The sequence below is a fragment of the Filicampus tigris genome, chromosome 8 (genome assembly GCF_054856515.1).
Source record: "Filicampus tigris isolate MCC_2025a chromosome 8, RoL_Ftig_1.0, whole genome shotgun sequence".
In the NCBI taxonomy this organism is placed as follows: Eukaryota; Metazoa; Chordata; class Actinopteri; order Syngnathiformes; family Syngnathidae; genus Filicampus; species Filicampus tigris.
This window is the reverse complement of record NC_141224.1, coordinates 5,078,088-5,105,012: the sequence shown is the minus strand read 5'-3', so window position 1 is coordinate 5,105,012 and position 26,925 is coordinate 5,078,088. Positions and strand designations below refer to the sequence as shown.

The following is a 26,925-nucleotide window of genomic DNA, read 5'->3' as shown; positions in this document are numbered from 1 at the left end:
TTGTGTTGGCTACAATGAAACCTCAAGACTGTCAAGGAATTGTGGCGTAAATGCACTGTTCAGTGTTTTTTTTTTGTTTCATTCTTTTTCCTTTACATTTTGATTTATTGACCATGTGTTGTTCTTCAAAAGAAGAACACAGTTGTGTGTGTGGGTTTTTGCTTTGAAATTGACAAGACCAATCATGGTTGAATTTGATTATGAAACAAACAAATGCTTCTTTATTGTCATGATCATGAACAATTGAGGCGCTTATGGTAAAAATTCAAAGTTTGATGGTACCGAGAGACACCGTCCTGGAATCCGGCTAGTGTATTTGCATACGCGACATGATAGTCTCTGTATACTGTATTTACAATCATTTACAAGTGCTGCGTTGCTACTTATTTAGCTGATAAAAACAAGATGGTTCCGTATTGCTCCCTCAAGTGGATTCCAAGTTTATAGTACAGATGTGATGATTTATTTAAAAAAAAAAAAAAAAAAAGGGGCGGGGTTGGAGTGGCTCAGCAGCAGCAGGACAGTGTTTCTCAGTACTTGTCCTGTAAGAGAGAAACGGGGGGGCGGGGGAGAGTACAATTATTACAAACACAGTCACACAAAAATACATTTTGGCAACTCAGGTAAACAAGATAGGAAATTTGTTGCATTCAATGTTACAATTTAAATGTACAGTGGAACCTCTAAAGTCGGAGATAATTCAGGTGAATTTTCCTGGATTTACTGGAAATAGTTCCCATCGTCAAAATGTTATCAACTGTACAAGCGATGTTTACGTCGCATTTAACCCTATTTAATGATGTTATTACTGGATGCTTTGTAGAATGCAATTTTCAAACCACCACAATTTGGGGGGATAAATAAATAAATAAATGAAATAATTGCAATTCGCTTATTTTTCGTTGAGCTCAACACGGAATCCTGACTGTAGTTTACATTTTAAAAGGTAAGTTGATTCAGAAATGGACGTGGTGGAAATTTTGACACAGTAAACAAACATTGAGGCACTGGCTAATTAAGGTTTACAGCAGAGACAAACAATTCCAAACTGTAGTCGGACTTTCCAGGTTCCATTGTACTTTAGGGCTGTGTGCACAATCCCCCATTGACATCTTCCCTTGTGCAATTTACTGCGACTTACCTTGCTCTTATATTCTAAGCTCTGTTGGGGTTCCGACTCGGTTATATGCTGCCCGTCTCTCTTAGTTTGCCCACCAAGTCGTCCACCGTCTCCACTTTGATGCCAGCCTGCCTCTGCGGAGGCTCATCCACCCGCAGAACTTCCAGACGGGACGTCAGATCTACGCCCAGCTCGGACGGCTTCACGTTGGCAATTTTCTTCTTCTTGGCTTTCTGGAGGAAAGGACGTCACAAACATAGAGATAATGGTCTAGTATATAAAATTGTTATTTTGGGAGGTTCCTACTTTCCTTTGGACTCTTCTGCTCATGATGTTTTAAGCATAAAAAGAAATTAAGCATTTTACACAAGAATGTCAACGCAATAATGTTAATAGGACTCCGACTCGGATATTCTACAACTACTGTTTGGCAAGAAGCAGTGAGGATATAATAAATAATAGCTAAATTAGCTTCTCATCCTAGCTTGCTAACCATAAGCTTGCAAATTGGGATCGAGAGGGGAGAGAGTTATGTTTTAACAATGTTATGCGGCATAAGTAGTCATTAGACGCCGGTGTGTGCCATTTCCAAGTGCCTACCATGATATTAGGCAGGGTGGCGTAGCGAGGCGTGTTGAGTCGGAGATCCGCGGTGATCACGGCGGGTGCGGTGATCTTGATGGTCTCCAGGCCGCCGTCAATCTCGCGCACCACTTTCACTTTGTCGCCTTCCAGGGTCACCTCTGACGCAAAGGTGCCCTGCAATAAAATTTTTTTAAAAAGGTGTAAAACATTATATATCTATTATGGGCAATATTCTAAGGAAAAATATGCTTCCCTATGATGATGTCACAACACACCGAAATGTTAAAACAGTTACATTAATAAGTGGTGAACTTATTTTCACACTTGTGTGATATTTAAGGATGTCAAAATGTTAAATAAAACGGTTCAAAACAGCAATTAACTTCATTTAACACTTATTGTCAATTGAGGAAAAAAATACACACGCCACATTATGACAGCATTTTTTGGCCTTCATGTTTATATGTGTTAACTTATTTAGACACGCGTATGAGAGTTACGAATGGACGACTCATGGTGACAATTTGACCCCAACCTGATTATTTCCATTATTAATAGGAAAATTGTTGACAAATCATAACTGATTGCAATACAAAAAGTAATACGAGTAATGTTAATAGCTTTACAATGATACAAAACGTGCAAGTATTTGTCCAGTCTGGCTGTCGGCTTTGAATGTGCAGTAACTATCCAAGTGCGCCATCAACTGGCCAATCTGCGAACTTCACCCTAACATGCCCAGAAAAACTTTGAACTGTTCTGTGCTGGTTTGTGCAGGATCACTGCGGTTCTCTCAACTCATGTTGATAAGTTTGCTGGACTGGGGCAGCGATTAGCAAATATTTTACACCAGGTACCACCTCCAATAATACACAGCTCTTTAAATGAATAAAAACCTAAATTAAAATGCAATAAAAATTGAAGTTACATAAATGTCCTAAAAGATTAAATCCACATCTATTGTACTTTAAATACAAATGAATGGTACTCAGCATGCACTGTACAGGATCATATTAAAAAGTTAAAGCCACTGTGACCTTGTGCTCAGTTTAAACATTTAATCCGGCGATACTTTTGTGTACCAATAAAAGTAGGCCGCGTACAACATTTTGAGAATCATCAGATTACGTCACACATTTAATAACTAAAGCCACAATTGTAAACGCTTACCTGAGGCCAGTCCAGTAGGGCTGCTGTCATTTGTCCCGTCTGATTACAGTCATCGTCGATGGCCTGGTAAAATCAAACACATGTAAAATAGAGCAGAAGTAGGAGGCAGGAATGGTTTTCTGTCACTTTTTACCTGTTTGCCAAGAATTACAAGCTGGGCCTCCTCCTTCTTGGCCAATGCAGCCATGATTTTGGAGACCTGCAGGGGGCCCAAGTTGTCGTAGTCCTTGCCAGACACCTCCACGTGGATGCCGCGGTCGGCGCCCATGGCGAGAGCGGTGCGGATGGTCTCCTGAGAAGGGAAAGATGACGCAAACGTGACGAAAATGGAGATGAAGTTGGTTACATCATTGATATTTTTTCAGCACATTAGATGTTTTTTCACACAGCACAACTTTTTGTGCGCCATAGACCGGTTTCATGTGAAGACAAATTTTGATGACAGGCATTTTTGGTAAAGTATATCCGCAAACTTGGAGCATCTATAGAGCCGTGTTGTAACGCGACAGAAGTCCCATGTTGTTTTTGTATGTTCTTGTAAGAAACTTCTAAAATGAAAAAAGTTATTGATAGGTCAAAGTTGTCCATGCATCGCGAGACATTTTGGTGACAACAATGGAGATTGCGCTGCTGCCCTTATTCATTGACGCCAGTCCAGAGCTTCCGCTGGTATGACTCTTTTATGACTAGTCGAGATTGGACTAGCCGAAGCTATTTTCATCCACCACCATCTTATTTTCAGTTGGAAGATAAGATACCAAAGACATGTGATTGGCGATAACTCAACTTTCTGCGTTAAATGTCGATGCGGCTTAGTAAAGTCAACTCGTCGGCCCACCTGTGCCTGTTGTGGCCCGCAGCTCACCGCCACCACCTCCTTGATGAACTTCTTCTCCTTCAGCTTGACCGCCTCCTCTACGGCGATCTCGCAGAAGGGGTTCATTGAGTGCTTCACGCCATCGGTCACCACGCCAGTGTTGTCCGGCTTCACCCGGATCTGAGCATGGCGGGCAAAGGAATACAGGCAGAAGAGTCATAGGGAAGAGTGTCAGCTAATAAATATCTATGAATTTGTGAAAGATCATCATGTGATCACAATTAAGTTTTGAGCCAAGATCACCATTATTTTAGTATAGTGCATTCTTTTCGTGGCATTTTGTGTCATACTATTTTTGTATTGTACAATACATTGCACAGCATGAGGTAATGTGAATTAATTTTGGACCTTTTCACTTGTGTCTCGGGCTAATCATAAAGATTGAGTGTCTTGTTTATCTCATGGCAGTGGACAAAAGCTCAAGTGGCAGCCAATCTTTAAGTTACACAACATGACAACATAGTGCAGTCTCATTGAGTCGCCTATACGATAAATTACACACAAATAAACTATTAATGATATTCACCGCAATGTGTCCTTGAAGGTTATTCGTCCAATTATGTATGCTTCCAACATATGTCATCTTTTGTGCCACACTTGCTGTTAGCACGCGGACGCTAGCTAGTAGAACACAGAAAGTCACACCCCAAAAATCATACAAAATATTCATACAAGTTAATTTATTACCTTAACTGCGTAGTCAATGACACGCTTGACTCCGACAAGAACGCGGCCAGACATGGTAGGTGGAAAGGTGGCAAGAAGTTGTGGACAGCGGACGTAACCGAGTCACCGCAAGTGAACCTTCAACCAAGGAGGAGTCGGAGTTATTTTAAGGAAACACCAGGAAAAGAAGCCGGGGGGCCGCCTACCGGTTTGGCCAATGAAAAGCGGCCATGCGCAACATACTCGGCGGTTATTGGCTGTGCTCACTCCGTTCCGTCGCCAACTTCAACAAAGTGAAATATCGCTGTATTCCAACAATATAAACGTATTTATCTGTTAAAAATAGTACTAAATATTATTTTATCGCCTGAATTAAAATCCCAAAAATGTTTCAAAAAAAAGCTGTGGGAACTCTCATAAGATCTACCGTGTAGAAAACTAAACAAATATATAGGTTCCTACTAAGTGTGGCATAGTTCATTGGGATTAACATGCTTATTAACATACTTACGTTTATTAATCATCATTAATTCATGCCTGGATAGTCTTTGAGAAATAGTGTTATACATTGCAGGGCTTTAAAAAATAAATAGGTTTTAAAAATGAATTAACACAATGTATGCCGTTTTCCTCAGTTTTTCTTAACTATCTTTATCAAATGGTATTTGGTTATCAGAGGTAACGGACGTGTGTACAACTTGTATTGTATAGTTGTAATGAATCGATCTGTTGTATTATATTGTGATATTGATGATGTATGTTGTATGCTTTGCTGTTATGTTCTGGGATTTGGGCGTTAGTTACGGAGAAGCCATTTCATAGCCCTATAGTATGAGGATGTTGCCTCTGAAACAGACTTTTGTGATAAAGGGCTATACAAATAAAACTGAATTGAATTAAGAATAACGGGTCTATTAGACAAAACACAAACGAAGGACACACATATCATGTCCCAAAAGAAAATGTGTTTTTATTTACCTGCATTTCATGAACAAAAACCCCAAAAACAAAACTGTATTTGAATGAAAAAAAAAAGGGTTTAACTTTCCCCCCCCAAAAAATCACATCTGATATATCTGTCACTGTCGGTGGCAACAAATAATGTTGATTTGATTTGCTGTACATTTATTAAGCCAAGGGAAATACATGTGATACCCTCAAGTGTTGTGGTTAATCGTGCCACTTTCTGGCAAAGCCATACATTAAGGAGAGTTGGCTTCGAACCCAGTAGCATAAAAATATCTTTGATGTTGCGTTTAGGGGTTCATTACCGCAACTTGGAAATGTTGAATCGATTCGTAATACATCGCTGAATGGTTTACATTGTTGCTACACGTCACAGTTTGGATATTCCAAGTCATTTGGTTGGCGCGGGGTGTACAAATTACCATTAGGATAAACCGCTTAGTTGAAATAAACGGCGGTGGAGCCACTTCAGCTTACCCAGCTGCGCCGAGCGCCTCTTCGGCTTCCATTTTGCTTCCAAAGCCGAGCTGCGTCTCACGTGTCCTGGGCTCTCTCCCCTCACATGACCCGAGTGTTTGTTCCCGTGATCAAGCACTTCCATCTCCATCTGTGGCACTGAAGATCCTTTTTTTTTTTTTACATTCCGACCCTGATGGATATGCTCGAACAGAGTCTGGACAACGCCAGGTACAACCGTGTCACAAAAATGGCTAACCTACACAAGCTAAGCACAACATGCTAATAATCCTTTCCCGAGTAAAGAAGAAGACTTCAGAAAGAAAGTGGAGGTTGTAGCTTTTTACTATGTCGTTTATGGAACTTAGTAGCATTGTGATGCAAATAGATTCGTATTTATAACACAAACAGGGTGTTTATTGGAAATAAATTACTTAAAAACAGGCTAGCAAAGTTAGCTTAGGCTAGCTTTTAAAACTAAACTAGTCAGGTTCCCAAGCCATATTGCCAAATAATTTGAGCTAGAATCTCGCCGAAGAAGTTAAAGTTGATTTTATTAATTTTTATTTTGGCATACAATCCCCGAAAAATGAGATTTTTTAGCGTTATCGAGTCGAAGTGACATTTGTTTTTTCATCCGCAGCCAAGATAAACAAGACGAGGAGGTGCAAGCATCTGACGGTAAGGGTCTGACAAATCTCTCCTTGATACTTTATACGACTAGTATCAACTGTGCACATACATTGGACATTGGCTTACTTTGGGCTTCCAGGGAAGTGGCGTTGCACCTGACTTTGCAATGCCCTTCTTCAAGTAAGTCAGTTCTTACTTTTTGTGATTGTCAGAACAAGTCCTAATCTGCATTTTACTAAGCAAACAGTTTGTGCAAGTTATTTAACTGATCCGGTCAGTTGCTTCCTATCTTTTGGGGAGTCTTAAAAGTTCCAGATTAGTTAAAGATGCATGCTTTAAGCATAATAAATTACTACAAATACTCCAGATCACAGCATTTGTCAGCACATTAGATGAGACATATCCTATTTTTCTCTCGACTTTAACCAATTCCATGGTGTCATAATATTTTTTTTCTGTTAAAATATGTTTGTAACATATACGTATATAGAATTACAGCACACCTAACACTCACTTGTAACACTCTGGTTGTTATTTGTGGTTGGTTCTGTTTCTAGAAATTCCCTCCAAAACCAAATAACACAAACGTTTTGTTGTGCCAATGCCTTCGCTACATGACGACTGGCGTTTTAGCCAAGATGAATCGACAAACCGAGGACTATTTTCTTCCTGTTATATATCACAATAACAATTTTCCTTTTCCTTCACCTTAGAATCATGATTTGAGATGTGAGCGTTTTGAGTTACGAGTAGGGGCATGGCGAGAAATAAACTCTGAAGTCAAAGCACAACTGTATTTTTGCTGGTGGAGGCCACACTTCGTCACCAAGCCTCTGAATTGTACACTTAGCTTGTGTAGCGGATTCGTTGATGTGGCCCAACGCAATCAAATACTGTATGTGCTGTTTACCAGATGCTAACGCTGTTAGCAAAAGCTAATTTGTGCGTCCTAAGCATGAAAATTCAGCGTGACTCCTCCACTTATGTTGATAAAAGCCATTTTGACTTCAGGGTTTTTTTTTTAAGCTGTTTATTTTTTATCCTTCTACTGTTGTTGTTAAAAAAACAAAACAAAACCCCCCACAAAAACAAGCCAATTTAAATGTCCTTCCCTCAGACGGAACCGGAGACGAACAGACAGCCGTCACCATACAACAGGCCGCCGCGTTTGGAGATCACAACATACAGTACCAGTTCCGCACTGACGGGGGACAGGTAAGTCAAGTCGGGACAATGAGTGGAGCCTCTGAGGTTCTTAAACTCTGACTTTTTTCAGCTCTAAATAGAAATAATCTATTCCCGGGTCATCATAAAACATATACTAACTTCACAGGTACTTGTAAGTAACCGTTTTACAAACTTTGAAGTAAAAATAAGTTAACGACTGCTACTAAGATGGAAAAAGAAACTTATAGCTAAGAAGCTAGCAAACGATTCCTGAAAATATCTGTAAGGAAAAAATAGGTCTGTCTTTGGAAGTTGATGCAAGTTAATGCAGAGATTTTTTTTTATGGTTTCAAAGCTTGTTTGGTATCAGAAGAAATAAAGAAAATTTCAGAATCGGGGGAAAACAAAGAAAAAAAGCTAGTTTGAATGATGTCTTTTTCTTTTTTTTTTTATTTACATTTATTAAAATGACCAGAAATCAATTTTTTATGAAGAAAATAAACGATATATTTAAATTTAAGTGGCCATATTGCCCATCCCTGCATAATTTTAGTACAGATGAATTCATTCTGGAAAATGAGTGTGGCATTTGATACCCGGTCATCCATGCGGGATTCGTTTTGGCGTAAACAGCGGTTAAGAGAGAGAGAGAGCGTGAGCAATATCATGTGATTTCGGGCCGGGCTGGGATTGGCACGAGGCCGCTGTCACATGTCGGTCAGGGGAGGGAGAGAGTCACATGATGTGATGCGGGGCTACAAATTGGGTTTCCCTTGGAACAAACAAGACCATTTTCTCATTTGGCAAAATCAAGTCTGAAGCGTATCGTGCTGGACCTAGTGGGATATGATCAACAAATCTACCAGCCAGGTATACACGCTGTAGAAACAGAACATCTATTTATTTTTTTTCTCTTTTTTTTTTTTCTCTGCGTTACAGGTGACGTACCGTGTGGTCCAGGTCACTGACCAGAACCTTGAGGGACGGGACGACGTTGGCGGGGCGGTGAGCGTTGTCTCTGCGGCGGCCTTCAGCGGTGCCCCTCAGGCTGTTGCTCAGGTACCCAACGCTTTATTAGTATGCAATTATGTGTTTTTGTTTTTTTGTTGTTTTAGATGTCTCACCAAGTATTTAAACTTACAGCATGTTGTGGTTATTCAGTTGTACTTATCTTCACACATAATTCCGGGTGGCAGAAGACAAAGCTTTCCTCTAGTAAACAAAACTTTTTTTTTTTTTTTTTTTTTATTAAACTTTTGTCATTGTTTTCAGTTTCAGTTCATGGTAGTCAATCACTTTTATGACACACAGAATTATCCTGGCAAATGTTCACAAACATGAAATACTGTAGTCTATTGGGCCTTTTCTATTGAGATTCATTGTTATTGTAGTGGCTTCCCTTGGCCTTCAGGGGGCGGTACTCACCTGTGTTTTGACAGTACTTGGACCAGCCACTTTATTAGGTATACCTGCACAGACTAGACTACTGCTGTAGATAAGGTAAACAACGTTGAAATGTGTATGTAAAATAGTTTATTTTAATGACATATAATATTTAATGCAGATTTTCGAAATTGTATTTATAATTTATACAAACACAATATATTAACTATTTAATAAACAATGTTAAATTGTAGTTATGATTGTAGTTTTTACCAACATTGTACTGTGTTTTCATTATTAACAATAAAATTGATTAACTGATGATTTAATTAAATAAAAACGTTTTAACTAACCAATTTAAGAAAAAAAAATAGCAAACAAACAAACAAACAAAAACCACCAAATATTATTATTATTGTAAATTCCTGTCCCAAAAACTTGGCTCACCTCTGCTCTAATGAGAATTTTGCCTGTGCAAAGCTACTAGTGCTCACTTTGGATTACATTAATTTATTTTTTATTATTGCGTCCGTTGTAGTCTACAATTGCACTGAATTATACTGGAAGCCATTTATTAAATTGCAGTTATGTACAGTATACAATTTAAAACCGAGCATTATTGTCTTTGTCAAAGCAAAATGTTTGGTGTGTTTAACCTCTCATTAGATTGTAGAAGTGTAGCAAATGATGTAGCGGGTGAGTGTATAGTCAAAGAGGCACTTCAATTAAAAGTGCTCTACCCTTTAACGTTCATACAAAGAAGGACTTAATGAGAAAATGGGTTCCTAGTGACCTTGAATGCAGTACGAGGCACGCCACCTCACCGGCCACTTTGATAAGTACCCCCGCACATCTAATTCAGGCCCTCTTGGAATTGCTGTTTATTGTTTGACTAAATGATTGACCTTTTTGGGGCAGTATACTTGAAAACTCTACAGTTCTTGCAACACCACTTTCACCCATCCACATGAAATTGGTTGGACATGTCTGCCCTAACAAGACGCACAAAAAAGGACCCATGCTCTAAATTGAACAGGCGGTTTGCCATTTTGGGTTGAAGCTGACATTTTTGGCCAGTTCCAGGGCTTGTCCTAGGAAATTTGCAACTAGTGGTGGTCCAGTGTATTGTAAAAATCATTAAAAAAATGTCCTCTTTTATCAAAAAGACATCAACGATGAACCGCGATATAGCAGGTGAATGCTCATATGCATTGCACAATTTTCTTTGTTGACTATACTTCATTACACCCTTTGTTCCAAAAAAAAACCTGACTTTACTTCTAACTTTTAAAATGGGTCAATTTGACCTGTCACATAACAGGGCGTTTAATGACTTGGCAAGCTAGCAAAACGGCGCGGAGGGTAAAACGTTTGCCGAGGTCGACGTTTGCATTGCAAGAAATCTAATTAACTTTTGGTGTTTAAACCAGATTTGTTCGACAGGAATATTGCTTATTTTAGTTTAGCACACGTCCTTTTTTCCACTTTATCGCAGCTGTCAAACAGCACTTTGGTATGCCTGGGGTGGGGGGGTCGGGAGGGCGGTCTCGCTCAGCAGAGACTTGGATTTGGTCTGACAAGAGAGCGAGGCCGGCTTTTTACCTGCCGCCCGCTCACGCTTCCCTCATCCTCCGTCTGTCTCTCTTTTATCTGTCACAGGCGGTGATCCAGAACCCTTTCAGTAATGGAGGAAGCCCGGCAGGGGAGTCGGCAGGTGGGGAAACGCGCTTCGCCTACTTCCCCGCAGCGGCGGTGAGCGACGGTGCCGTGTCTGTGCAGGCCGCCGCCACCTCCGACCCCACGCTCACGCAGGCGGGAGGTGAGTGCCAAACGGAGGCGGGGGGGGGTATCGCGCTCAATTTGAGGAGAAGCTAACTGACAACACCATAATGAGAAGGGGTGGACAAGTCCGGTCCTCCGATCCAAATGATCAGGATCATTATCAGGCTTGTGTAAATCTTGCTGATGAGCTGATGATCATTTGAATCGGGTGTGTTGCAGGAGGCAGACTTCTAAAACAGGCTGGATAAGGGCTCTCACTTTCTTTGTGCTTGACTCAAATTATTTTCCATTAATAAGGATGCCTGTAAGAAAAATAACCGCAGTCATTTAAAATGTGTATACCTACTTTTGGCCCACCCTGTAATTTAGTCAGATTAAAATAAATAAATAAATAAATAAATAAATAAATAAATAATTATTATTATTTTTTTTCCTTTAGCTTTTAGGTTTTGTTTTTACAGCATGTATGGCTGAACAAAATCAGAATTAGTCACTTTGTGATGTGCGTGCTTGCGAGCTACTTTCAATGCACAATTCCTTCAGTGTGATAGGATTGATGCGTGACAGTTATCATCTGTCTGTTTTATAAATTATGTAACAGTAACTGTAAATGTCATAATTGCATTCAACACAGGTCATAAATATAACAGACAGACAGCAAAGCACACTGGCAAAGGATGTGTCTAATGGCATATAGTGGAACCACAAGTCATCGACATAAGACATTTAAATCTCCTTTTATGTTGTATGTTTATGAGTCAGTGTGACCCACTGCTTACTTAACCATCCTCCCAAAAAGCAAAGGTTTAAAAAAAATGTGCCAGAGAAATAAAATCAACGTGTTGTATAATATTTTGGGGGAAAAAAAGTTTATAATTTACCGGTAAACATTTTTACCCCTCTTTAGTCCCTTGAGTCCACGTCAGGCCAATATATCTGATGTACCATGTAAATTTCAAAATGAAATTATAGCATGCCCACTTTTTTTTTTTTTTGACTTGCTAAAATTAGCCAGTTTTGAGGGGGTGGTCTTGTCTTATGCAAGTGAGCAACTGGCCCCCTTGCCCTTGCCCAATATACTGCTGCGCTCGTGCTGAGTACTAATTTTATTATCATGTCAACTTGGGGCGGAGCTAGAGCAGGCTGCATGTTGAGCACAGAGTCTAAAAAAGTGGGCGTGAACTACAAAGCGCATGTGCAGGCCAGCACTTCCTCACTAAGCCACTGAAATACATTTTGTCAATTGATGTGGCGGATCAGTATATGTGATGGATGCAGCAGACATATCACCAAACACAAAAACCTCCCACCACCATGTCGACAACTTCATGGAGCAGTTAAGTATGTAGGCTAATCTGCGCGTCCAATAAAACTCACTTTAGCTTTGGCTTTGCCGTAATACTGTTTCAGGCAATGCAGTACAATTAAAAAAGTGACTTCTCCTTAAAGCTGTATATGCCGCTTTAAGTGACGTTTAGTGCGGTTTGCTGATTTTATTTTGGTTCGGATCTTCGGCGATAGGTTTCGTGCATTTTGTGTCTCATTTGTGAGTGAAAACGTAGACCGCTAAATTAGGTTATCGTGCTCCATGCAACTACACGACTGACTGGCCGTCTTATGCTTCTGACTTTGAAGGTTCCGATGTACAGTGAATTCGGCATTCGTGTATCCACATATTCACATTTTTTGTTTGTTTTTGTTTGTATAAACGTATTGGTATAAAACAAGCTAATAAAAAAAAAAAACAATAAGTACGGCAGTAACTAAGTGTGTATTCTTCACCATGCACCATTTGTGACCTTGAAAGGTCATCAATGGGGACTGTCGTAAACTGAGAAAACCAGCTATGGTGGACCAACAATTACGTACCTTACTGAAAGTGTTTGGCTATAAAGCGACAAAGTGAATAAATCCTCCGTATTAAAGAACTCTGCCTTGAGTGTCTCTGTGTATCCTTGAAATGCCAGATTTTCCATAATTAAGGTTTTAAGTATGCAATGCATGGCACATAATCCTCAAATCCATCCTCAAAAAGGACAAAATAAAACATTTGTAGAAAGGTGCCATTTTGATGGTTACAAATGTTTTAAATTTCAATGTTCCTAAGCTCACAGATGCCCCTGTCTTTGAGCACGTTAGGCTGATTTACGACACTTGTGCGCGAGCTGCCCATTGTGTCTCTGTTTTTTTTGTTTTTTGTTTTTTATTTATTTTTTTTGCCACCGCGTGACACACAAGCACATTGAAAAAACAAATGAAAAGTGAGCAACGGCGGCGAGCGCGCCACGTGAATGGATGGGCCTCATTTGTCACAATTGGCGCGGCGAGTCATGTGAGAGGCCGGCTGATGTGTCATACTTAGCGGTGAACTGTTGCTCAATTGACGACAGGTTCCCACTTGTTGTATTAAAAAAAAAAAAAAACTGATGGGGGCTACGTTAAACACGCCAGCCATGAACTTTAAATCCAGATTGCAGGTTGAATTTGCAGCGATTTGGTGAAGACTAATTCCAGCAATACGTGTAGGAAAAAAAAAAATTCTGTTCCCTTTTCATTTAGCCTTTTCTGTAAGTGAGTAGTTTTACTTTATTTTACTTAAAAAAAAAAAATTTAACAGCAATTCACCTATATTTGTGCTCATTTGACAACTAGGAATGTTGTTACTCAAAACATTGCCAGTCCAGTTAATAAAAGTTATACGATGACAGGTTTGAGTCTCGAACAAATTCGAATAATTCGGAAGTCCTTGAAACTTTGAAGTCATCCGGCTTCACAGAATGGTTCGTGTAATTGGTGGTCTTGCTACTCTTTACTGTCCCATTTTGATCTCCTCCACAACCCTGCGAACCAAAAATGCTGAGAGCTAAACAAATTCCGTAGGGTAGACGGACAAAATTCAAGATAATGTTGACATTGCGATCGTCTTTGATGCTTTGAGTGGCGTGTGAGTTTCGTTGTGTTTTAATGTTGTTGTTGTTCCCCACAGGCCAGTTCTACGTGATGATGACCCCTCCCGATGCCATTCAGATGGGCGGCACGCGAAGTATTGCCCCACGCACGCAACCCTTTCCAGTGTGAGTATCACATTCACACAAATAAAATCTAAATTCATCTGTCATTTAGGCTGGATTTTCACTGCATGTCCAAGTGCCGTATTCCCATTTTTTGCCAATTATTTCTTTTGGCTGTCTATTTGAATATACATTTCAATTGCCATATATACCACATGGTATGTTTACTCTAATGGAACAAATGAAACAACACCCATGCGCAGATGTCCAAAATTGCATTCAAGTAACTCCACAAGTAGGCCGTAATGTATGAAAAATCAAATGTTTAACGTTACATTGTGTTTCCTTGGCCTGGTCTGACTTTAATGCGGTAAAGACCCATGGTGTGAGTACATCAGGAATCGGCATATTCCTATCAGGTTGAGCTGCTATTGATATAGTATATCCTACCGGGTTCCTTCCGCTGCACTTGTATTGGCAGATATTTAACATGTATTAGATATTTCGTATGTGTATTTAGGCTGATGATGCATATCCCAATTGTGCCGCTTGAGAGCAAAACAATCAAAATTGTGTCCCTTGAAGCATGCAGTGTAAATCCAGTCTTAGTCATTTCGCTTGCTTTTGTTGTCGTTTTTCAGTATTTTATTTGATTTTTTTTTTTTATGTTGATAGCAACAACAGACCTCATTTGACTCACACTCACAATACAACAAAACGCCAGATTGAATGAAGGTTATATTACACTGCTGTGATAAAAAATGTCAGGTACAGTTCAAGAGCGTAGCCATATATATATATATTTTTTCAGATAAGTCATAATATTTTATTCTATGTGCTGCTAGGTGGGTATAGGTCTATAAAAGCAACTTATGGCCTATTTCAGGGCAGTTTTCTCGCTCCTTACTACTTTTACGCCCAACTTTGTTTCTGCCCTCATTTTGTCGACTGTTGTTTTAGCAGTAAACTCACCTCATGCTTAGCTACAGTGGATGGAGCCTCTAGGGTGGAACATAACGCAGTCCACGACACTTGTTTTTCACCCTTAGGAAAAAATGTAAAGAGAATTAATTGGTTTCAGAGTCTGTTGCCACTGTAAAACCTTTAAGTAACTGCCAAAAGTCAACCACAAACAAAACTATCTACCCAGTGATTTTCTATGTCACTTGTGGAACTTATCCCAGTCCATTTTTGGGGTGAGAGGCAGCGCACACCCTGGATCGGTTGCCCAGTCAAACGCAGGGCACATCTAAACATCCAACCATTCAAACTCACATACACATCTAAACATCCAACCATTCAAACTCACATACACACCTGTGGACAATGTAGTGTCAGTTTTTAGGGAGTGCATCATACGGAAAAGGCCAAATTGAGATTCGAGGCCAAAACCTCTCGAGTGTTATCCAAATGCTCCGCCGTGTTGCGCCGATAAATGTAAAATCAAGTAAACTACTGACCCTTGGTAAAAAGTCTGACGACATATTGTGTAAAAGAGAAACTGAAAGAAACTCAAATCAATAACTATTGCTACTACTCACATAGTAGTTCCTTCCATTTGATTTGTTTTGTTTTTTCCTATAAGAAATCAGACATAGTGGATGGATTGATTTGTTGAGCCAGTCTGTACATCGTGTTTTAAGGAGCTGTCATATAAATCACGAATCTAAATAAAACTAAAAATAACTCACAAGAACCATTTGCACAGGTATTGTCACCTAGTCGTGTTTATATGCGTTAGCTGTCGTAGAAAAGTGTGATAAAATGTTAACCAACAACCACTCTTACTAGTAAACAATGAAGTGCATACTAAGCATTTACTGTATATTATTACCTACTTGGTAAACTATTAAATGATAATTGGCAACTAATTATTATATATATAATTTTACATTAAGGTTTTGTTTGACTTTGGAGCCATTCAAACCTTATAACTTTTCATGTGTTCAACTTAGGAGGTTCCACTTCGATATGAATGGCGCCAATGGATTCTGACGTAATGAAATACACATTTATGCCCAGGCGAAATGAAATTAGCGGAAGTTTTCTCCCGTCAGGGCAATGCCGCAACAAGCACATGACCAATTGCCAAATCGAGTTACGTCGATTTTGCCCGCCGTTAGCATTTATCCGTCACTAAAACGTGCTGTTGTTGTTTGGACACAAAATGCGCGTTGTCGCGAGTTAAGGCCACATGACGGACAGCAATAAAATGTTTTTGCACGGGCGTGTTGTCGTTATTGTTTGCATGCTTCCTCACGCACGGGCGTTTTTTTCCGTTTTGAGTGTGAACTAATCAACAGTGACGTTCCCGTTTTCCAAAGTCAAGTAAAAACCTCCCCACCCTATGTGCCGTCCGCAGAGATGAAAACGAGACGCTGCGGCACGAAGGTTTAAACTGGTGAGGAACGCTTTCCACTTTCCCCCCCCCTCCTCCTCCTCTTTTTCCCCATCACCGCCATCACAGCACATTCCTGTTTGCAGCAAATGAACTAATCAAATTAGATCCTGAGCAGAGAGAAGAAGCCTCCTTCTCCCTACCGCCCTCCCTCCCCACCGATCCCCGGTGATTCTCCTCGCTCTTGATGTGTGAGACGCAGATGTAGCGCTCCCTCAGCGCTGACCCTCATCCATTGTTGTTAGCCCAGCAACTCGGTCCCCGTCAGGAATTAGAAATTAGGTCGCCGCGCGGCGTCTGGAAACAACATCTCCAGACCCGCCGCCGCTCCCGTCTCGAATGCGTCCATGGCGGTTTTTATTTGCGCGGATAACGAAATGATGTACACTCACCAGACACTTTATTCGGCGCACCAGCTGATGAGAGCGCGTTAAAAGCCCCGTTCACATCGAGATCCTGTCAAATTGCAGCGTTGCAGTCGTAACGGAAGACTCAGCAACGTTTAAAAACGGCGGTGAGAAAACGGTATTTTGCCTTTACAGATCTGTCCTTTTACACAAAATTAGAACTGCAACGATACCACTTTATTTCAGACGGAGCATTAGAACGTTAGACTACTCGTCGATATGTGAATATTGTTAAAAAACACCAACTTTTCTTTAACATCACTTTTGTTTCACTCAAATTGAACTTTTTTTTGGAATAGCTACTTGTCGTTAAATGACACGTGTTCATCAATAATTAAGCAGAGGTTTTAGTTCCTAAAAGTTATATATTGTTAAATTATATTTATTATTGTAAGCCAGTGGGAAATTATGCAGTGTGAACATTAACACTGTGCTTGATAAAGGAAAACAAAAACTGTGCAGTGTGCCCCCCGCTATTCGCGGGGATAGGGACTGGTCCATGAATAGGGAAAATCCATGTTCAACTGACGTCGATTGAAATGCATTGAGAAGAGGAAAAATGAAAACGCTGATAAACCTCTCATATGTGTTTTCCATGAAAATGGGAGTTGGAAAAAAAATTAATCATTTAAAATAAATGTTGAAACAATATTGGGGAAAAAAAAAAAAAAAATCCACCAATAGGTGAATATGCCTGTACGGAACTGTGAGTATGCAGAGGTCCACTGTTCTTGAATAACGATTAAATTCAATGTAATTAACGTAAAAATTATACTGAAATTTTGTACAGCAAGCCAGGAATTTATTACACAACATACGGACGAAAAGTAACAGAAACAAAACAAAATGCAGCAAAACTGACACCGAGATGCTTGGCGATAACTAACGACGTTTTAGCTGTGCAACACAAATAACTGCAAATTAGTTTGCTGCGGAATTTGTAGTCACCCAAAAAAATGTCGTCTTCACCATTCTTCAAGTATCTCCACACACGCTGCTGTCACGGCTCATGGCTAACTCGAACCTGGAAGTCATCGGTCCGGCCGGTAGTATGGTATCGTTGCGCATAGTATCGGATATGCTTTACTAATACCGACACTGTACAAAGGTATCCACTGAAGCAAGGACAGCTACTGTGTGAAAGGGTATAGCAAAGACTTACTCCTCCCGCCATGTTGTATTGAGAGCAATTATCACGTTGCGCCTCTGTGTGAAAGCAGCCACAAACACAGCAGTGTCCCGCTTCGCTGGATTTTACGCAAAAGGCACCGGTTGATAAATCCCCTGCTACTTTTTTGAAATGAGTAAAATACAGTTAGTGGTGCTTTGTGAGAAAAGAGGTCATTAATATTTATACGGAATGGTGTTACCAGACCCTTCACGCTTTGCTGCGCGGTTGGAAATGGTTTCACTGCCGCGTCTTAATTAACGCAATACCTGAGGGAAGACGCCCAGACGAGAGACAGTTGTCTCATTAGCCGGCAGCTCAGGATGCCAGCAGACGGCTCGCTGCCGCCGTCGCCCTTGTTTTACGGCGCAGTAAAACGCCGCGGCGCGCTCCCCCTAGCGGGCCGCACCTGGGAAGCGGAGAAGGCGGCTGGAGCTCCAGGCGGACAGCACGAAGCAAGGCCGGTGTAGGCTCCCGCCATTAGAAAAGACATTGTCAAAGATAACAGCCGAGGGCGGATGCTAATAGTCGCGGGTGTGAGGTGAACGCGAGAGCTCACCGTGGGTGTGTGTGTGTGTGTGTGTCAGAGTCAGAGATGGGAGATGTGTGTGAAACACAAGCCTGTGTGTATGTTTTGTTCCTCCGAAGGAAAATGGACGGGCCGCGAACGCCACGAGATGAAAGGAGGAGAGCGCAGCATAATGAAGGTGGGTAATTAACTGTGATTGCGGCCTTTTCACTTGCCTGACAGGGCAACACAATGCAGGCTCTGTGTCGAAATGGATGCGTGGCTTGACAGCGCTGTTCCCGAGGTGGCCACTAGAGGCTGCTGTGGAGCTGCCATAGCCCGGCAAACCAAGGAAAAAAAATCCAATGACCTCTTCCTGCTTTTTTAGTTGAGAGGCGGCGGAGGGACAAAATCAACAACTGGATTGTGACGCTGTCCAAAATCATCCCCGACTGCAACATGGACAGCACCAAAACCGGAGCAGTAAGTTGTCGTTTTCGTCCTCTCATCCTCTGCGAACGTCTTGTTGAAGCCTCACATAAAGAAAGCCTCAAAGTCAAGCTGTGAGCAGCATGATGAAGAGGACTGTGTAAATGCCAATTATAATTGAAGCAGCAAATCTTTTAATCTATTAAAAGAGGGAAAAAGCGCAAAAATTGTCTTTGCAAGAAGATGTTGGATGTGCCCCCACTCGTCTAAACACTATAGTCTGATTACCGTCACTCCCGCAAAAAGATTTAAGCATATTGCTCCATCTGTTTTGGCCAACACCGCCCTCTGCTATCGGCTGAAATTGACAGCCAGCTGCCCCCGGGGCTAGCATTGCTAGCATCACATGACCAAACCCAGAAAACAGGTGAGCCCTGACGTTTGCAATGTGAGGGCAGTTTGTTAATCTGCTGAATTCCAAGAAGGCGATATTAATCAGAGTAGTGGGAGCGCACAACATTTTGCCGGTTAATCCACCTTTTAATAGATCGAACCGCTGTTGTGAATTTTGCCATTCAGCTCCTCGTTAGAGAACAAGTTACTGCAACGTATTGAAACACTGAACGCTTGTACATGTGCATTCAAAAATGTAGAAACTAGCCCACCAGTAAAAGTTAGCGTGCATTTTGAAATTTCCCAAACTTTTAGTGAGTAGTGTATAATGGGGGAATTGACTTTTTGTTAGGATGCAAATAAATTGGGTCAGTGGAGTGCCTCAAGTGTGAAATTAAACAACTAAGTAACTCCTATGGATAAATGAGCCAGTGGTGTCTTTGTGCAAGCACCGTTCATTTGCAGTCTGGACGCAGAGAGGCGAACACAACAATAACGCCACAAATAGACACAGCGGCTAAATTCGCAACACTGAGTAGCCGCTCACTTTGTTGCATGCCCTAATTCTTCCCCGGATGTCACGGCAACGGAAGCGTATTCTGCCGCCCCCCAAAACGGAGTGATTTCAAGCGTGGTAAGTGACTGTCGAGTACGAGTATACTGTAATATTTTCTCCTTTGTGTGATTTGATGGAACAATGTCAGAGCACGTTAAGACATCTGGGCCGGGAATTCTTTTAAATTGTGAAAACAATCACATAACTGCATCTTCATTAAGGTCACGGTTCGGTACAGTAAGGGAACAAAATGTACTTTTCCTCATTTTAACAGTGGGTTTTCCCATAAATGAAATATAGGAAATGAACAATGACAGACGAGTGTCAACAGTAGCAACATTTGCCGAAAGCATGTCGCTCACCATGACATCCTCTTGCCAGAGGCTGAGCTGCACTGTGTTTGTTTATGGAGCAGACGTGTGGCTACAGCAGACGCCATTGCTTGATCTTTAAAAATGGCACATTGTTCCTCAAATGTGTTCCACCCACCTTGTGTCTCATTTTGTTGCACAGATAGATAAGGTATTATACATTTAGAGAGTTAGCATGCAAATGACTTATGTAAGATAGAGGATTGTGACTCAGAGCTCATGCGAGGCATTCCTGGTGGTTGCATCAAGTCAAAACATGATGAAAATGGCCTTTAAAAGCTCTATTAAAGGCTTTTCTGCCTTCCATAAAGCTGAAACTTTAATGTATTTAGATAGTGTGGAATGATAAAATCACTGGGAAAAAAACGTTTCATGCTCATTTTACATGTTTTATTTCAAGGTAACGGAAATGTAATGGTCACATTTAGTCAATTGGAGGTCTTAGCTAGTTTGCATGATTCAACCGCTGGGAAAAAAAAAGCTTATTACTTACTTTGTTTGGAAATAGCAAAAATAGTGTCAGAACAACCTCATTAGCAAATAAAAAATCTTTAGAAACCTGACCAAAAAAAAAAATGCGAGTGGTTTGGAAGTAGCGCTCCCAACCGCAGCGGCTCGTTTCTCCTTCCAGAGCAAAGGAGGCATCCTGTCCAAAGCGTGCGACTACATCCGCGAGCTGAGGCAGGGCAACCAGCGGCTGCAGGAGAGCCTGAAGGAGGTGGAGAGGATCCAGGTGGACAACGAGCTATGCAGGCAGCAGGTAGGCTAACGTCGGCCAGGAAATGGCTTTTAGGGACCTTTCCTAGGCTTTTTCCAATTTACTCCCAAAAGGAAATGTATCGTTTGCAACTAGCTAAACAACAGCAAAGTGAATAACAATACACTGATGCCAGTAGAACAAATTTGGAATGGTAATAGACCTACTTTTCTCCTATATATTTTTTTTTTAAAGCAACACTGTGTCATATGTCAGTTTTTGTTGACTATGGTGGCGCCATGTGGACAAAAGCGGTAGTGTTTTGACAAAAGTCAACGACATTTCCCATGCACGCCAGCACGTAGTGTCGTGAAATCCTGAGCTCTCGCTGCCCTGCAAGTTGGACTGAATTACATTTCTATTTCAAGTGGCTGTGTGAAAGATGAATAGTGATAAGGTAATGAATCTCATTTTGTTCAAACAATACTTTTGGTTTTTTGTTTGTTTTGGGGCTTCTGTCATGACACCAGTAACAGCGCGTAGACGTTCGAATCGACTTCCGTCCTTATAGCGAAAGGAGGAAGTGAGTATGCCGTAAAGCAATTCAGGACATTTGTATTTTGTATTTTTGTGTGCCAGGGTTGCTCCCACCCTCCTCAAAGTTGCTTAGTGCCAGTAAAAACGATACAGACCCCCCCAGGCCATGACAAAAGTCCCATTCAACTTCTTGTAAGTCAATGTTTCATCAAAAGAGTTGTGTAAATTTTTTATTAAGGTCGAATTCTTGCCCAATGCTGCTTTAAACCACCCCCCGCAAAAAAAAAAAAAACAGCCAGTAACTGATTGTTTATAGGATAAAAGTCCTTCCTGATATGCTTTACCATTTTTCCACTTGATCTATTTATGAAATATGGCCATTGCAAGGTTAATAGTTTTCAATTTCAATTCAATACATTGTGAATGCCTCTCAACAAGAATTCTGCCTTTGATAAAACTTGTTTAGTATTTCCTCGAGTCGGTGTGAAGATGAAACCGTTTAAACAGACGCGTTTGCTTCGGCTGACTCCTTCAAATCTCTCTCCGCCGAGGGTAAAATCCACCAGTTCCCCCGTGTGCATCTTCACTTCTTCTCCGAGTAGATTCCAGAGTGGTTTCGGCGGTTAACTCATCAATCGCAGCCTTCCGAGCGATCAAAGCGCCCGCTACTACCTGCGAGAGGCGGCTGGAGTAAAAAAACAGGCAGGCAACTTGCATGCTGATCTTCTCCCCGAGTATTGAGTATGACTGTACACCCCCTCCGCACCTCACCTGCCCCTCAGAAAGCTTAACGTGATCTCTTGGGCTCCTCCTCAGGGGGGGGCAGGAGGTGAGTTGGCGCCCAGCGGAGTTGGCGCAGCGCAGCCTTGGTTAATCCTGTTGGTTAGGGTTTTGATTTTTGTGGCCTGCTCTGTTCTAATCTCACTTTACGTCATCGGACAAAGGTATCGGGACACATGAAAGGAATAGATTGAATGAAATGTGAAAAATGACTCACCTTTAATCCCCTTTTTTCTTGGGGATTAGCTTGTGTTAAAACTGCACAGGTTATCGTGAACGTGTTGTTTTGCAGATAGAGAACAGTTTAAAAAAAAAAAAAAGACGCCAAGTGGGCTTGCTTCAAGCTGTTTATTGCCACTCCTCGTTGAAGTTAATTGTAAAACTAAGCATAAAATGAAGAAAATTACACGTTTCATATTCAACCAACGACAGGTAAGTCCACTATCTTAATGCGAACGCATAATTGGATACTCACTGGCTTATGCTCTTTCTGACCAGACAAAGTCGCTTTTAACTGAATAATTATTCTTTTTGTTCTTTTCCTTCTTCTGTCGTCGTCGTCTTCTTCTTCCCGGTCAAGATCGAGGAACTGAAGAACGAGAACGCCTTGCTGAGAGCGCAGCTCCAGCAGCACGGCATCGAGATGGTGGGCGAGACGTCGCCGCAGTAGCGACGAAGGAGCCGCCGCTGCCCCGCCTATTCGGAAAACAAACGAAGGACTTGTGAAGAATCCCGCGCGGCGAAGCGTCCGGCGCCACGCTCCTCACGGCCTCACTTCGGCCGCGCTCGGCTCTTCCGCCGTGGAGGCATCAACACCCTTCCTGCTGAACTCCGCCTCGCTCAAGGACAATGACATTTAATTTCATTAAGTCTGCCCCCTCCCCACTCCCCAGCCTACCCGGATGATCATCATCATTATCGTTACTTTGGACTGTTAGTTGACGCTTTCTGACTTCTTTATCAATGTCCTTTTTTTAGCTGCTTTAATTTATTGGTCTGCTTGCTGACAGTTTGTGCAACGAAGAGCAGTTACACGGGCGAGGCGTCAAAAGTGTCAACAATCGGTCACTCGCTAGCTTTATGTAAGCCCTTTTTTTTGGGGGGCGGGCGCCTCATCCATTGTGCAATTGTGAAGCTCGACCGGGGGCGGGGAGAAAATACTTGAAATGTTGGGCATTTTGCGGAGGAATCCCACTGTGGCCGACACAAGGAAAATTAGATGTAAGCATAGGAAGTGTGGAGGGGCCTGCGGCTCCCCATTCCCCCGCCTACCGATTTTTTTTTTTTTTTTTTGTTGTTGTTTTTTTTACCCATGTGATTGAAAATAACAGCATGTCGATAGTTTTTTTTTTTTTAGAACATCTCCACTGATCTATTCTCATCACTTTAATTCCTCTGAGCCAACAGCGGAATGATGGACGCTTTCTGCCGCAGCGGAATGTGAAGTCGAGGCGAATAATGCAAATGCTACACAGACATTCGCTAATTTGCTAATCATCGAAAGGTCATATCATGGCTGATTTTATTCCCCCCAGCCCCTCCCCTCAAATCTTCTTTTGAAATGGCAAAATGAAGAAGACAAACTTCCCCCAACCCAACCCGATCCTCTCTGTAGCAGCCTCACTGTCTCTCAGGTTAGATTGTAAAACATCTTTTCTATCTACAAATGGTTGAAAATAAACTCGCTATTATCCTCCACGTTGATTGATTGTCACTTAGCCACGCCCCCTCGGAAATGCACACCAGCCGGTCGCAGCGCTGATCAGAAATTTGCCGCTCTCCTTGTTACATTCATAATTTGGAGGTTGGAAATCAAAATGAACCCAGGTAAATGTAGGCTCTGGGTAAAGCTATACATCGTCGTCATCTCTATTTCGAATCTTTATAAAATCTACTAGCACACTGTTGTCTGTTTCGAAGTAAATGTTTAGTTGTTTTTTTTGCTCCTTTTCCAAAGTCCTAAAGGAACCAAGATAAATACAGCATGTGGCTAAAGCTATGCCACTGTCCTCATAGCGATTTACATCCCTCAGATACCATGAGGCACACCAAGGTATGGAATGTACTGTACTGTATTTGTATTAGGGCCCGACCGATTAATCGGCCGGCCGATTTAATTGGCCGATATTGGCCCTTTAATAAAAGTAACTTTTTGGAGGCCATTTTTTCTGTTGTTTTTCTGCCTGTAATTATCCTCGTTGTAAACATTAAAAGACCTACAAAGAAGTTATTTTATTCATTATCTATTTTTTTGTCAGCCGATTAATCGGTTATCAGAATTTAATTCTGCCAAATTTCTGAATGGGCACGAGCCTCAAAAAATCCATATCGTTCGGGCCCTAATTTATATTGTCTGGAAAATGTAGGTATGTTTTTGTCAGCTTGTTAACCAAAATGCTAAGCTAACAAATGCTACGCCAATTGATTCCTTCTCTTGCCCATTGTTGCTAGGCAGAATCTGCGGGGCACAGTAGTTCGTGGGCAGCAGAAAAAGACGAGAAGAGATGGCAGGGACCCAATCAGACTCAGGTATGCTTTAAGGGTTTTGGTACCGCAATGAAAGTGTGGCAAGAAATGATACCGTGTCAATAATTGGTACGTTGTGATTTTGTTATTTTGGGACCGAACAGATTTATCATCCTTCAATATCTCCTAAAAAAAACAAGCCACTGAAAAATCACTATGCGTCAAGAGGGTGCAAAAAAGACATGTTTTGGTGTGTAATGTCAGGGTGCCAGAAAGTGCTTCTGAATCTTGAATAATTTTGGTTCCCGGTGAGAGGGCGCCTAAAAATGGTGCAATACAGTACACTTACTTTTCTACATAGCAGAAGGGTGGAAAATAGTGGTAAGGTTATTTTAGTACACATTGGAAAGCTGCCAAACAGTGTTTTTCATCATTTCGTCACAGCCTCTACCTACAGATCTGGAGCAGACTGTCAGACAGACAGGTAGTCAGATTGACTTAAACACACTCATCGATGTACAGTATGTACATATTTACTTGTTCTATTCACTTACCAGCCACAGCAAAAGGGCTGAATGAAAAAGCACCATATGTACTGTATGTGTACAATTCCATAAAGCAACTTAATATCAACACACTAAAGTGTCCCTTATAAGAATTATGTAGAATTATTATGATTAGATTTAATTATCAAATTGTATACACGTTTGAGTATTTTTCTTTCTTTTTAGCCAATGAACAAATACAATTTGAAAGACAATTGCTTTTTTTTAAAAATATTTTTTTTGTTTTAATATATTTGACAATGTCGTGAATTGAAGCATTATAATAATACATTAAAGAGAATAACAAAAAATTCACATGAATATGTTTGGTATTTTAGCTTGTAAATCAAACGACCACTACTTCTTATCATAGAAATAATAATGAAAAAAATCTATGATTTTTCTTCACCGTTTGCCACAAAATTGTAATTTTTTACGACCAAGTAGTTGTACATTGTTTTCTCTCACAGACGTATGTATATTTTCCCAAACTTTAACTATATTTTTGTTCTTCTTGATTTTGAAATGCTTCCTCCTTGGACAGTTTATGGAAACTTTTTCAGTCCTACTCTTGGAAATGATGCAAACGCGATGTGGAAGTTCCGCATTGAAGTAGACCAAGTGATGCAACATGTGCCCCCCTTATCCTTGCTGGGAATTGCTGTCATGTGTAATTTCTGTCTATCCACATTGCCCCCTGCAGATCAGAAGCTGTCATTGCATTCTTCCAACATCATGTGTTTATATTTATTTTATTTCCACAGATTGACCTCCTTTGGGGTGCTGCAAAGTCACGGTACGACGTTTGTCGGGGTAAAAGCGGTGAGCGTTTGCGCAACAGACGGGGGCGACGGCCTCGACCGGCAGGATCATGGCTGTGGCGGCGGCGCCGCCTGCTGAGGTGAGTCTGTCCGCCGCCCTTGTGCCTAACTTTGTTTGGCCGCCAGATCCCCCCCCCTCACAGCTGATAGGCCCTCTGCCAGAAACCACGGGTCCAAATGTACATGGATGTTTTTTTTTTTTAAGTTATTTAAACCTCGATATGTATGTATTTATTTATTCATTTATTTATTTAACTATCTATTTAACTGCTCAACTAATGTTATGACGCAAAGAAAGTTTAAACGGTTTTGGCATGTTTGATGTTGCTGAATTCAAAAATAGCATTGGCTTTTCCAAATTGGCTGCAGTTTTTTTTTTGCGACGTTCCAATTTTTTTTCTTTCAAAGAATGCTAATAATACAAAAGTTTTGACATTGGTATTCTGTTTATGCGCCAACTTTAAAGAGGCTGTATTTGTTTTTCAAGTACGCCCATACTGTATTCTTCCATTTTCGATGCGATATCGTGAAAGACGGCAATCGTTATCGCAGAGATCCCTCTTATGCAAATCACGTTTCATGTGAACATCAAGGGAAAATTCCGAAAATTAGGCAAAGAGCAGCGAAAACAGCATATGCCAAAGCAGAAACATGACTTTCAGTGAAGATCAAAGTACATCTCGTAAATTGTCAAAGCACATTATCAATCAATTAAATGACAAAAATATCGGTATCTCAAACTAGAGCCAGTACAAAGAAACAGATATCATTGACAGCCCAAAATTACCCAGAAACCAGGAAATAACATTTGTTTTTTTAAGTATTATAGTTTCGAGGCAGAAATTTTGTCGACCAAGTTTTCTGGTCGAGTCAGATGACCCCCCCCCATTTCTAGTGGATTAGTAAAGTCGACTATAATCGGTTCAAAGCCCGTAGTAGCTCTGCCATCTAGTGGTAGAGCATTTAATAGCCTGCCTGGATTTAACTATGCTTCAGTCAAAATCCTTAAAGTGACATCGTATAATTTCTTGGC

At 41.0% G+C, this 26,925-nt stretch overlaps 2 protein-coding genes across 11 annotated transcripts; one reads left to right on the top strand and one right to left on the bottom strand.

Annotated features, from left to right (window-relative positions):
• Positions 1 to 188: 188 nt before the first annotated feature.
• Positions 189 to 5,973, bottom strand: etfb (electron transfer flavoprotein subunit beta). Of its 2 annotated transcripts, XM_086037260.1 has the most exons (8): positions 5,862 to 5,899; positions 4,440 to 4,556; positions 3,714 to 3,872; positions 3,009 to 3,167; positions 2,876 to 2,938; positions 1,721 to 1,879; positions 1,142 to 1,353; positions 189 to 542 (listed from the first exon to the last, which is right to left on the bottom strand). In XM_086037260.1, exons 2-7 carry the CDS (start codon positions 4,491 to 4,493, stop codon positions 1,183 to 1,185), a joined length of 765 nt encoding a protein of 254 aa, XP_085893386.1. In that variant the 5' UTR covers positions 4,494 to 4,556; positions 5,862 to 5,899; the 3' UTR covers positions 189 to 542; positions 1,142 to 1,182. The 2 variants fall into 2 exon arrangements, with proteins under 2 accessions (XP_085893386.1, XP_085893387.1); XM_086037261.1 differs by lacking the exon at positions 4,440 to 4,556 and having other exon boundaries at positions 5,862 to 5,973.
• On the top strand, positions 5,685 to 24,222 carry usf2l (upstream transcription factor 2, c-fos interacting-like). 9 transcript variants are annotated; one of them, XM_086037252.1, is made up of 12 exons: positions 5,685 to 6,071; positions 6,484 to 6,521; positions 7,591 to 7,688; positions 8,580 to 8,699; positions 10,683 to 10,842; positions 13,792 to 13,879; positions 16,179 to 16,217; positions 18,438 to 18,496; positions 18,686 to 18,780; positions 20,678 to 20,806; positions 21,883 to 21,982; positions 22,641 to 24,222. In XM_086037252.1, the coding sequence occupies exons 1-12, from the start codon at positions 6,037 to 6,039 to the stop codon at positions 22,784 to 22,786; spliced, it is 1,107 nt and encodes a 368-aa protein (XP_085893378.1). In that variant the 5' UTR covers positions 5,685 to 6,036; the 3' UTR covers positions 22,787 to 24,222. The 9 variants fall into 9 exon arrangements, 7 of the variants coding, with proteins under 7 accessions (XP_085893378.1, XP_085893383.1, XP_085893377.1 ...); XR_015087754.1 differs by having other exon boundaries at positions 6,025 to 6,172; positions 21,274 to 21,982; positions 22,641 to 22,665; XR_015087755.1 differs by lacking the exon at positions 22,641 to 24,222 and adding an exon at positions 21,274 to 21,472 and having other exon boundaries at positions 6,025 to 6,172; positions 21,883 to 21,974.
• Positions 24,223 to 26,925: the final 2,703 nt, after the last annotated feature.

Coding starts and splice junctions, on each gene's coding strand:
- etfb (XM_086037260.1), bottom strand. CDS start 4,493: ATGTCTGGCCGCGTTCTTGTCGGAGTCAAGCGTGTCATTGACTACGCA. Junction 2,939..3,008: donor TTGTAATTCTTGGCAAACAG/GTAAAAAGTGAC, acceptor TGATTTTACCAG/GCCATCGACGATGACTGTAA. Junction 1,354..1,720: donor CCACCCTGCCTAATATCATG/GTAGGCACTTGG, acceptor CCTTTCCTCCAG/AAAGCCAAGAAGAAGAAAAT.
- usf2l (XM_086037251.1), top strand. CDS start 6,120: ATGCTAATAATCCTTTCCCGAGTAAAGAAGAAGACTTCAGAAAGAAAG. Junction 6,173..6,483: donor ACTTCAGAAAGAAAGTGGAG/GTTGTAGCTTTT, acceptor TTTCATCCGCAG/CCAAGATAAACAAGACGAGG. Junction 16,218..18,437: donor CGGCACGAAGGTTTAAACTG/GTGAGGAACGCT, acceptor GTTCCTCCGAAG/GAAAATGGACGGGCCGCGAA.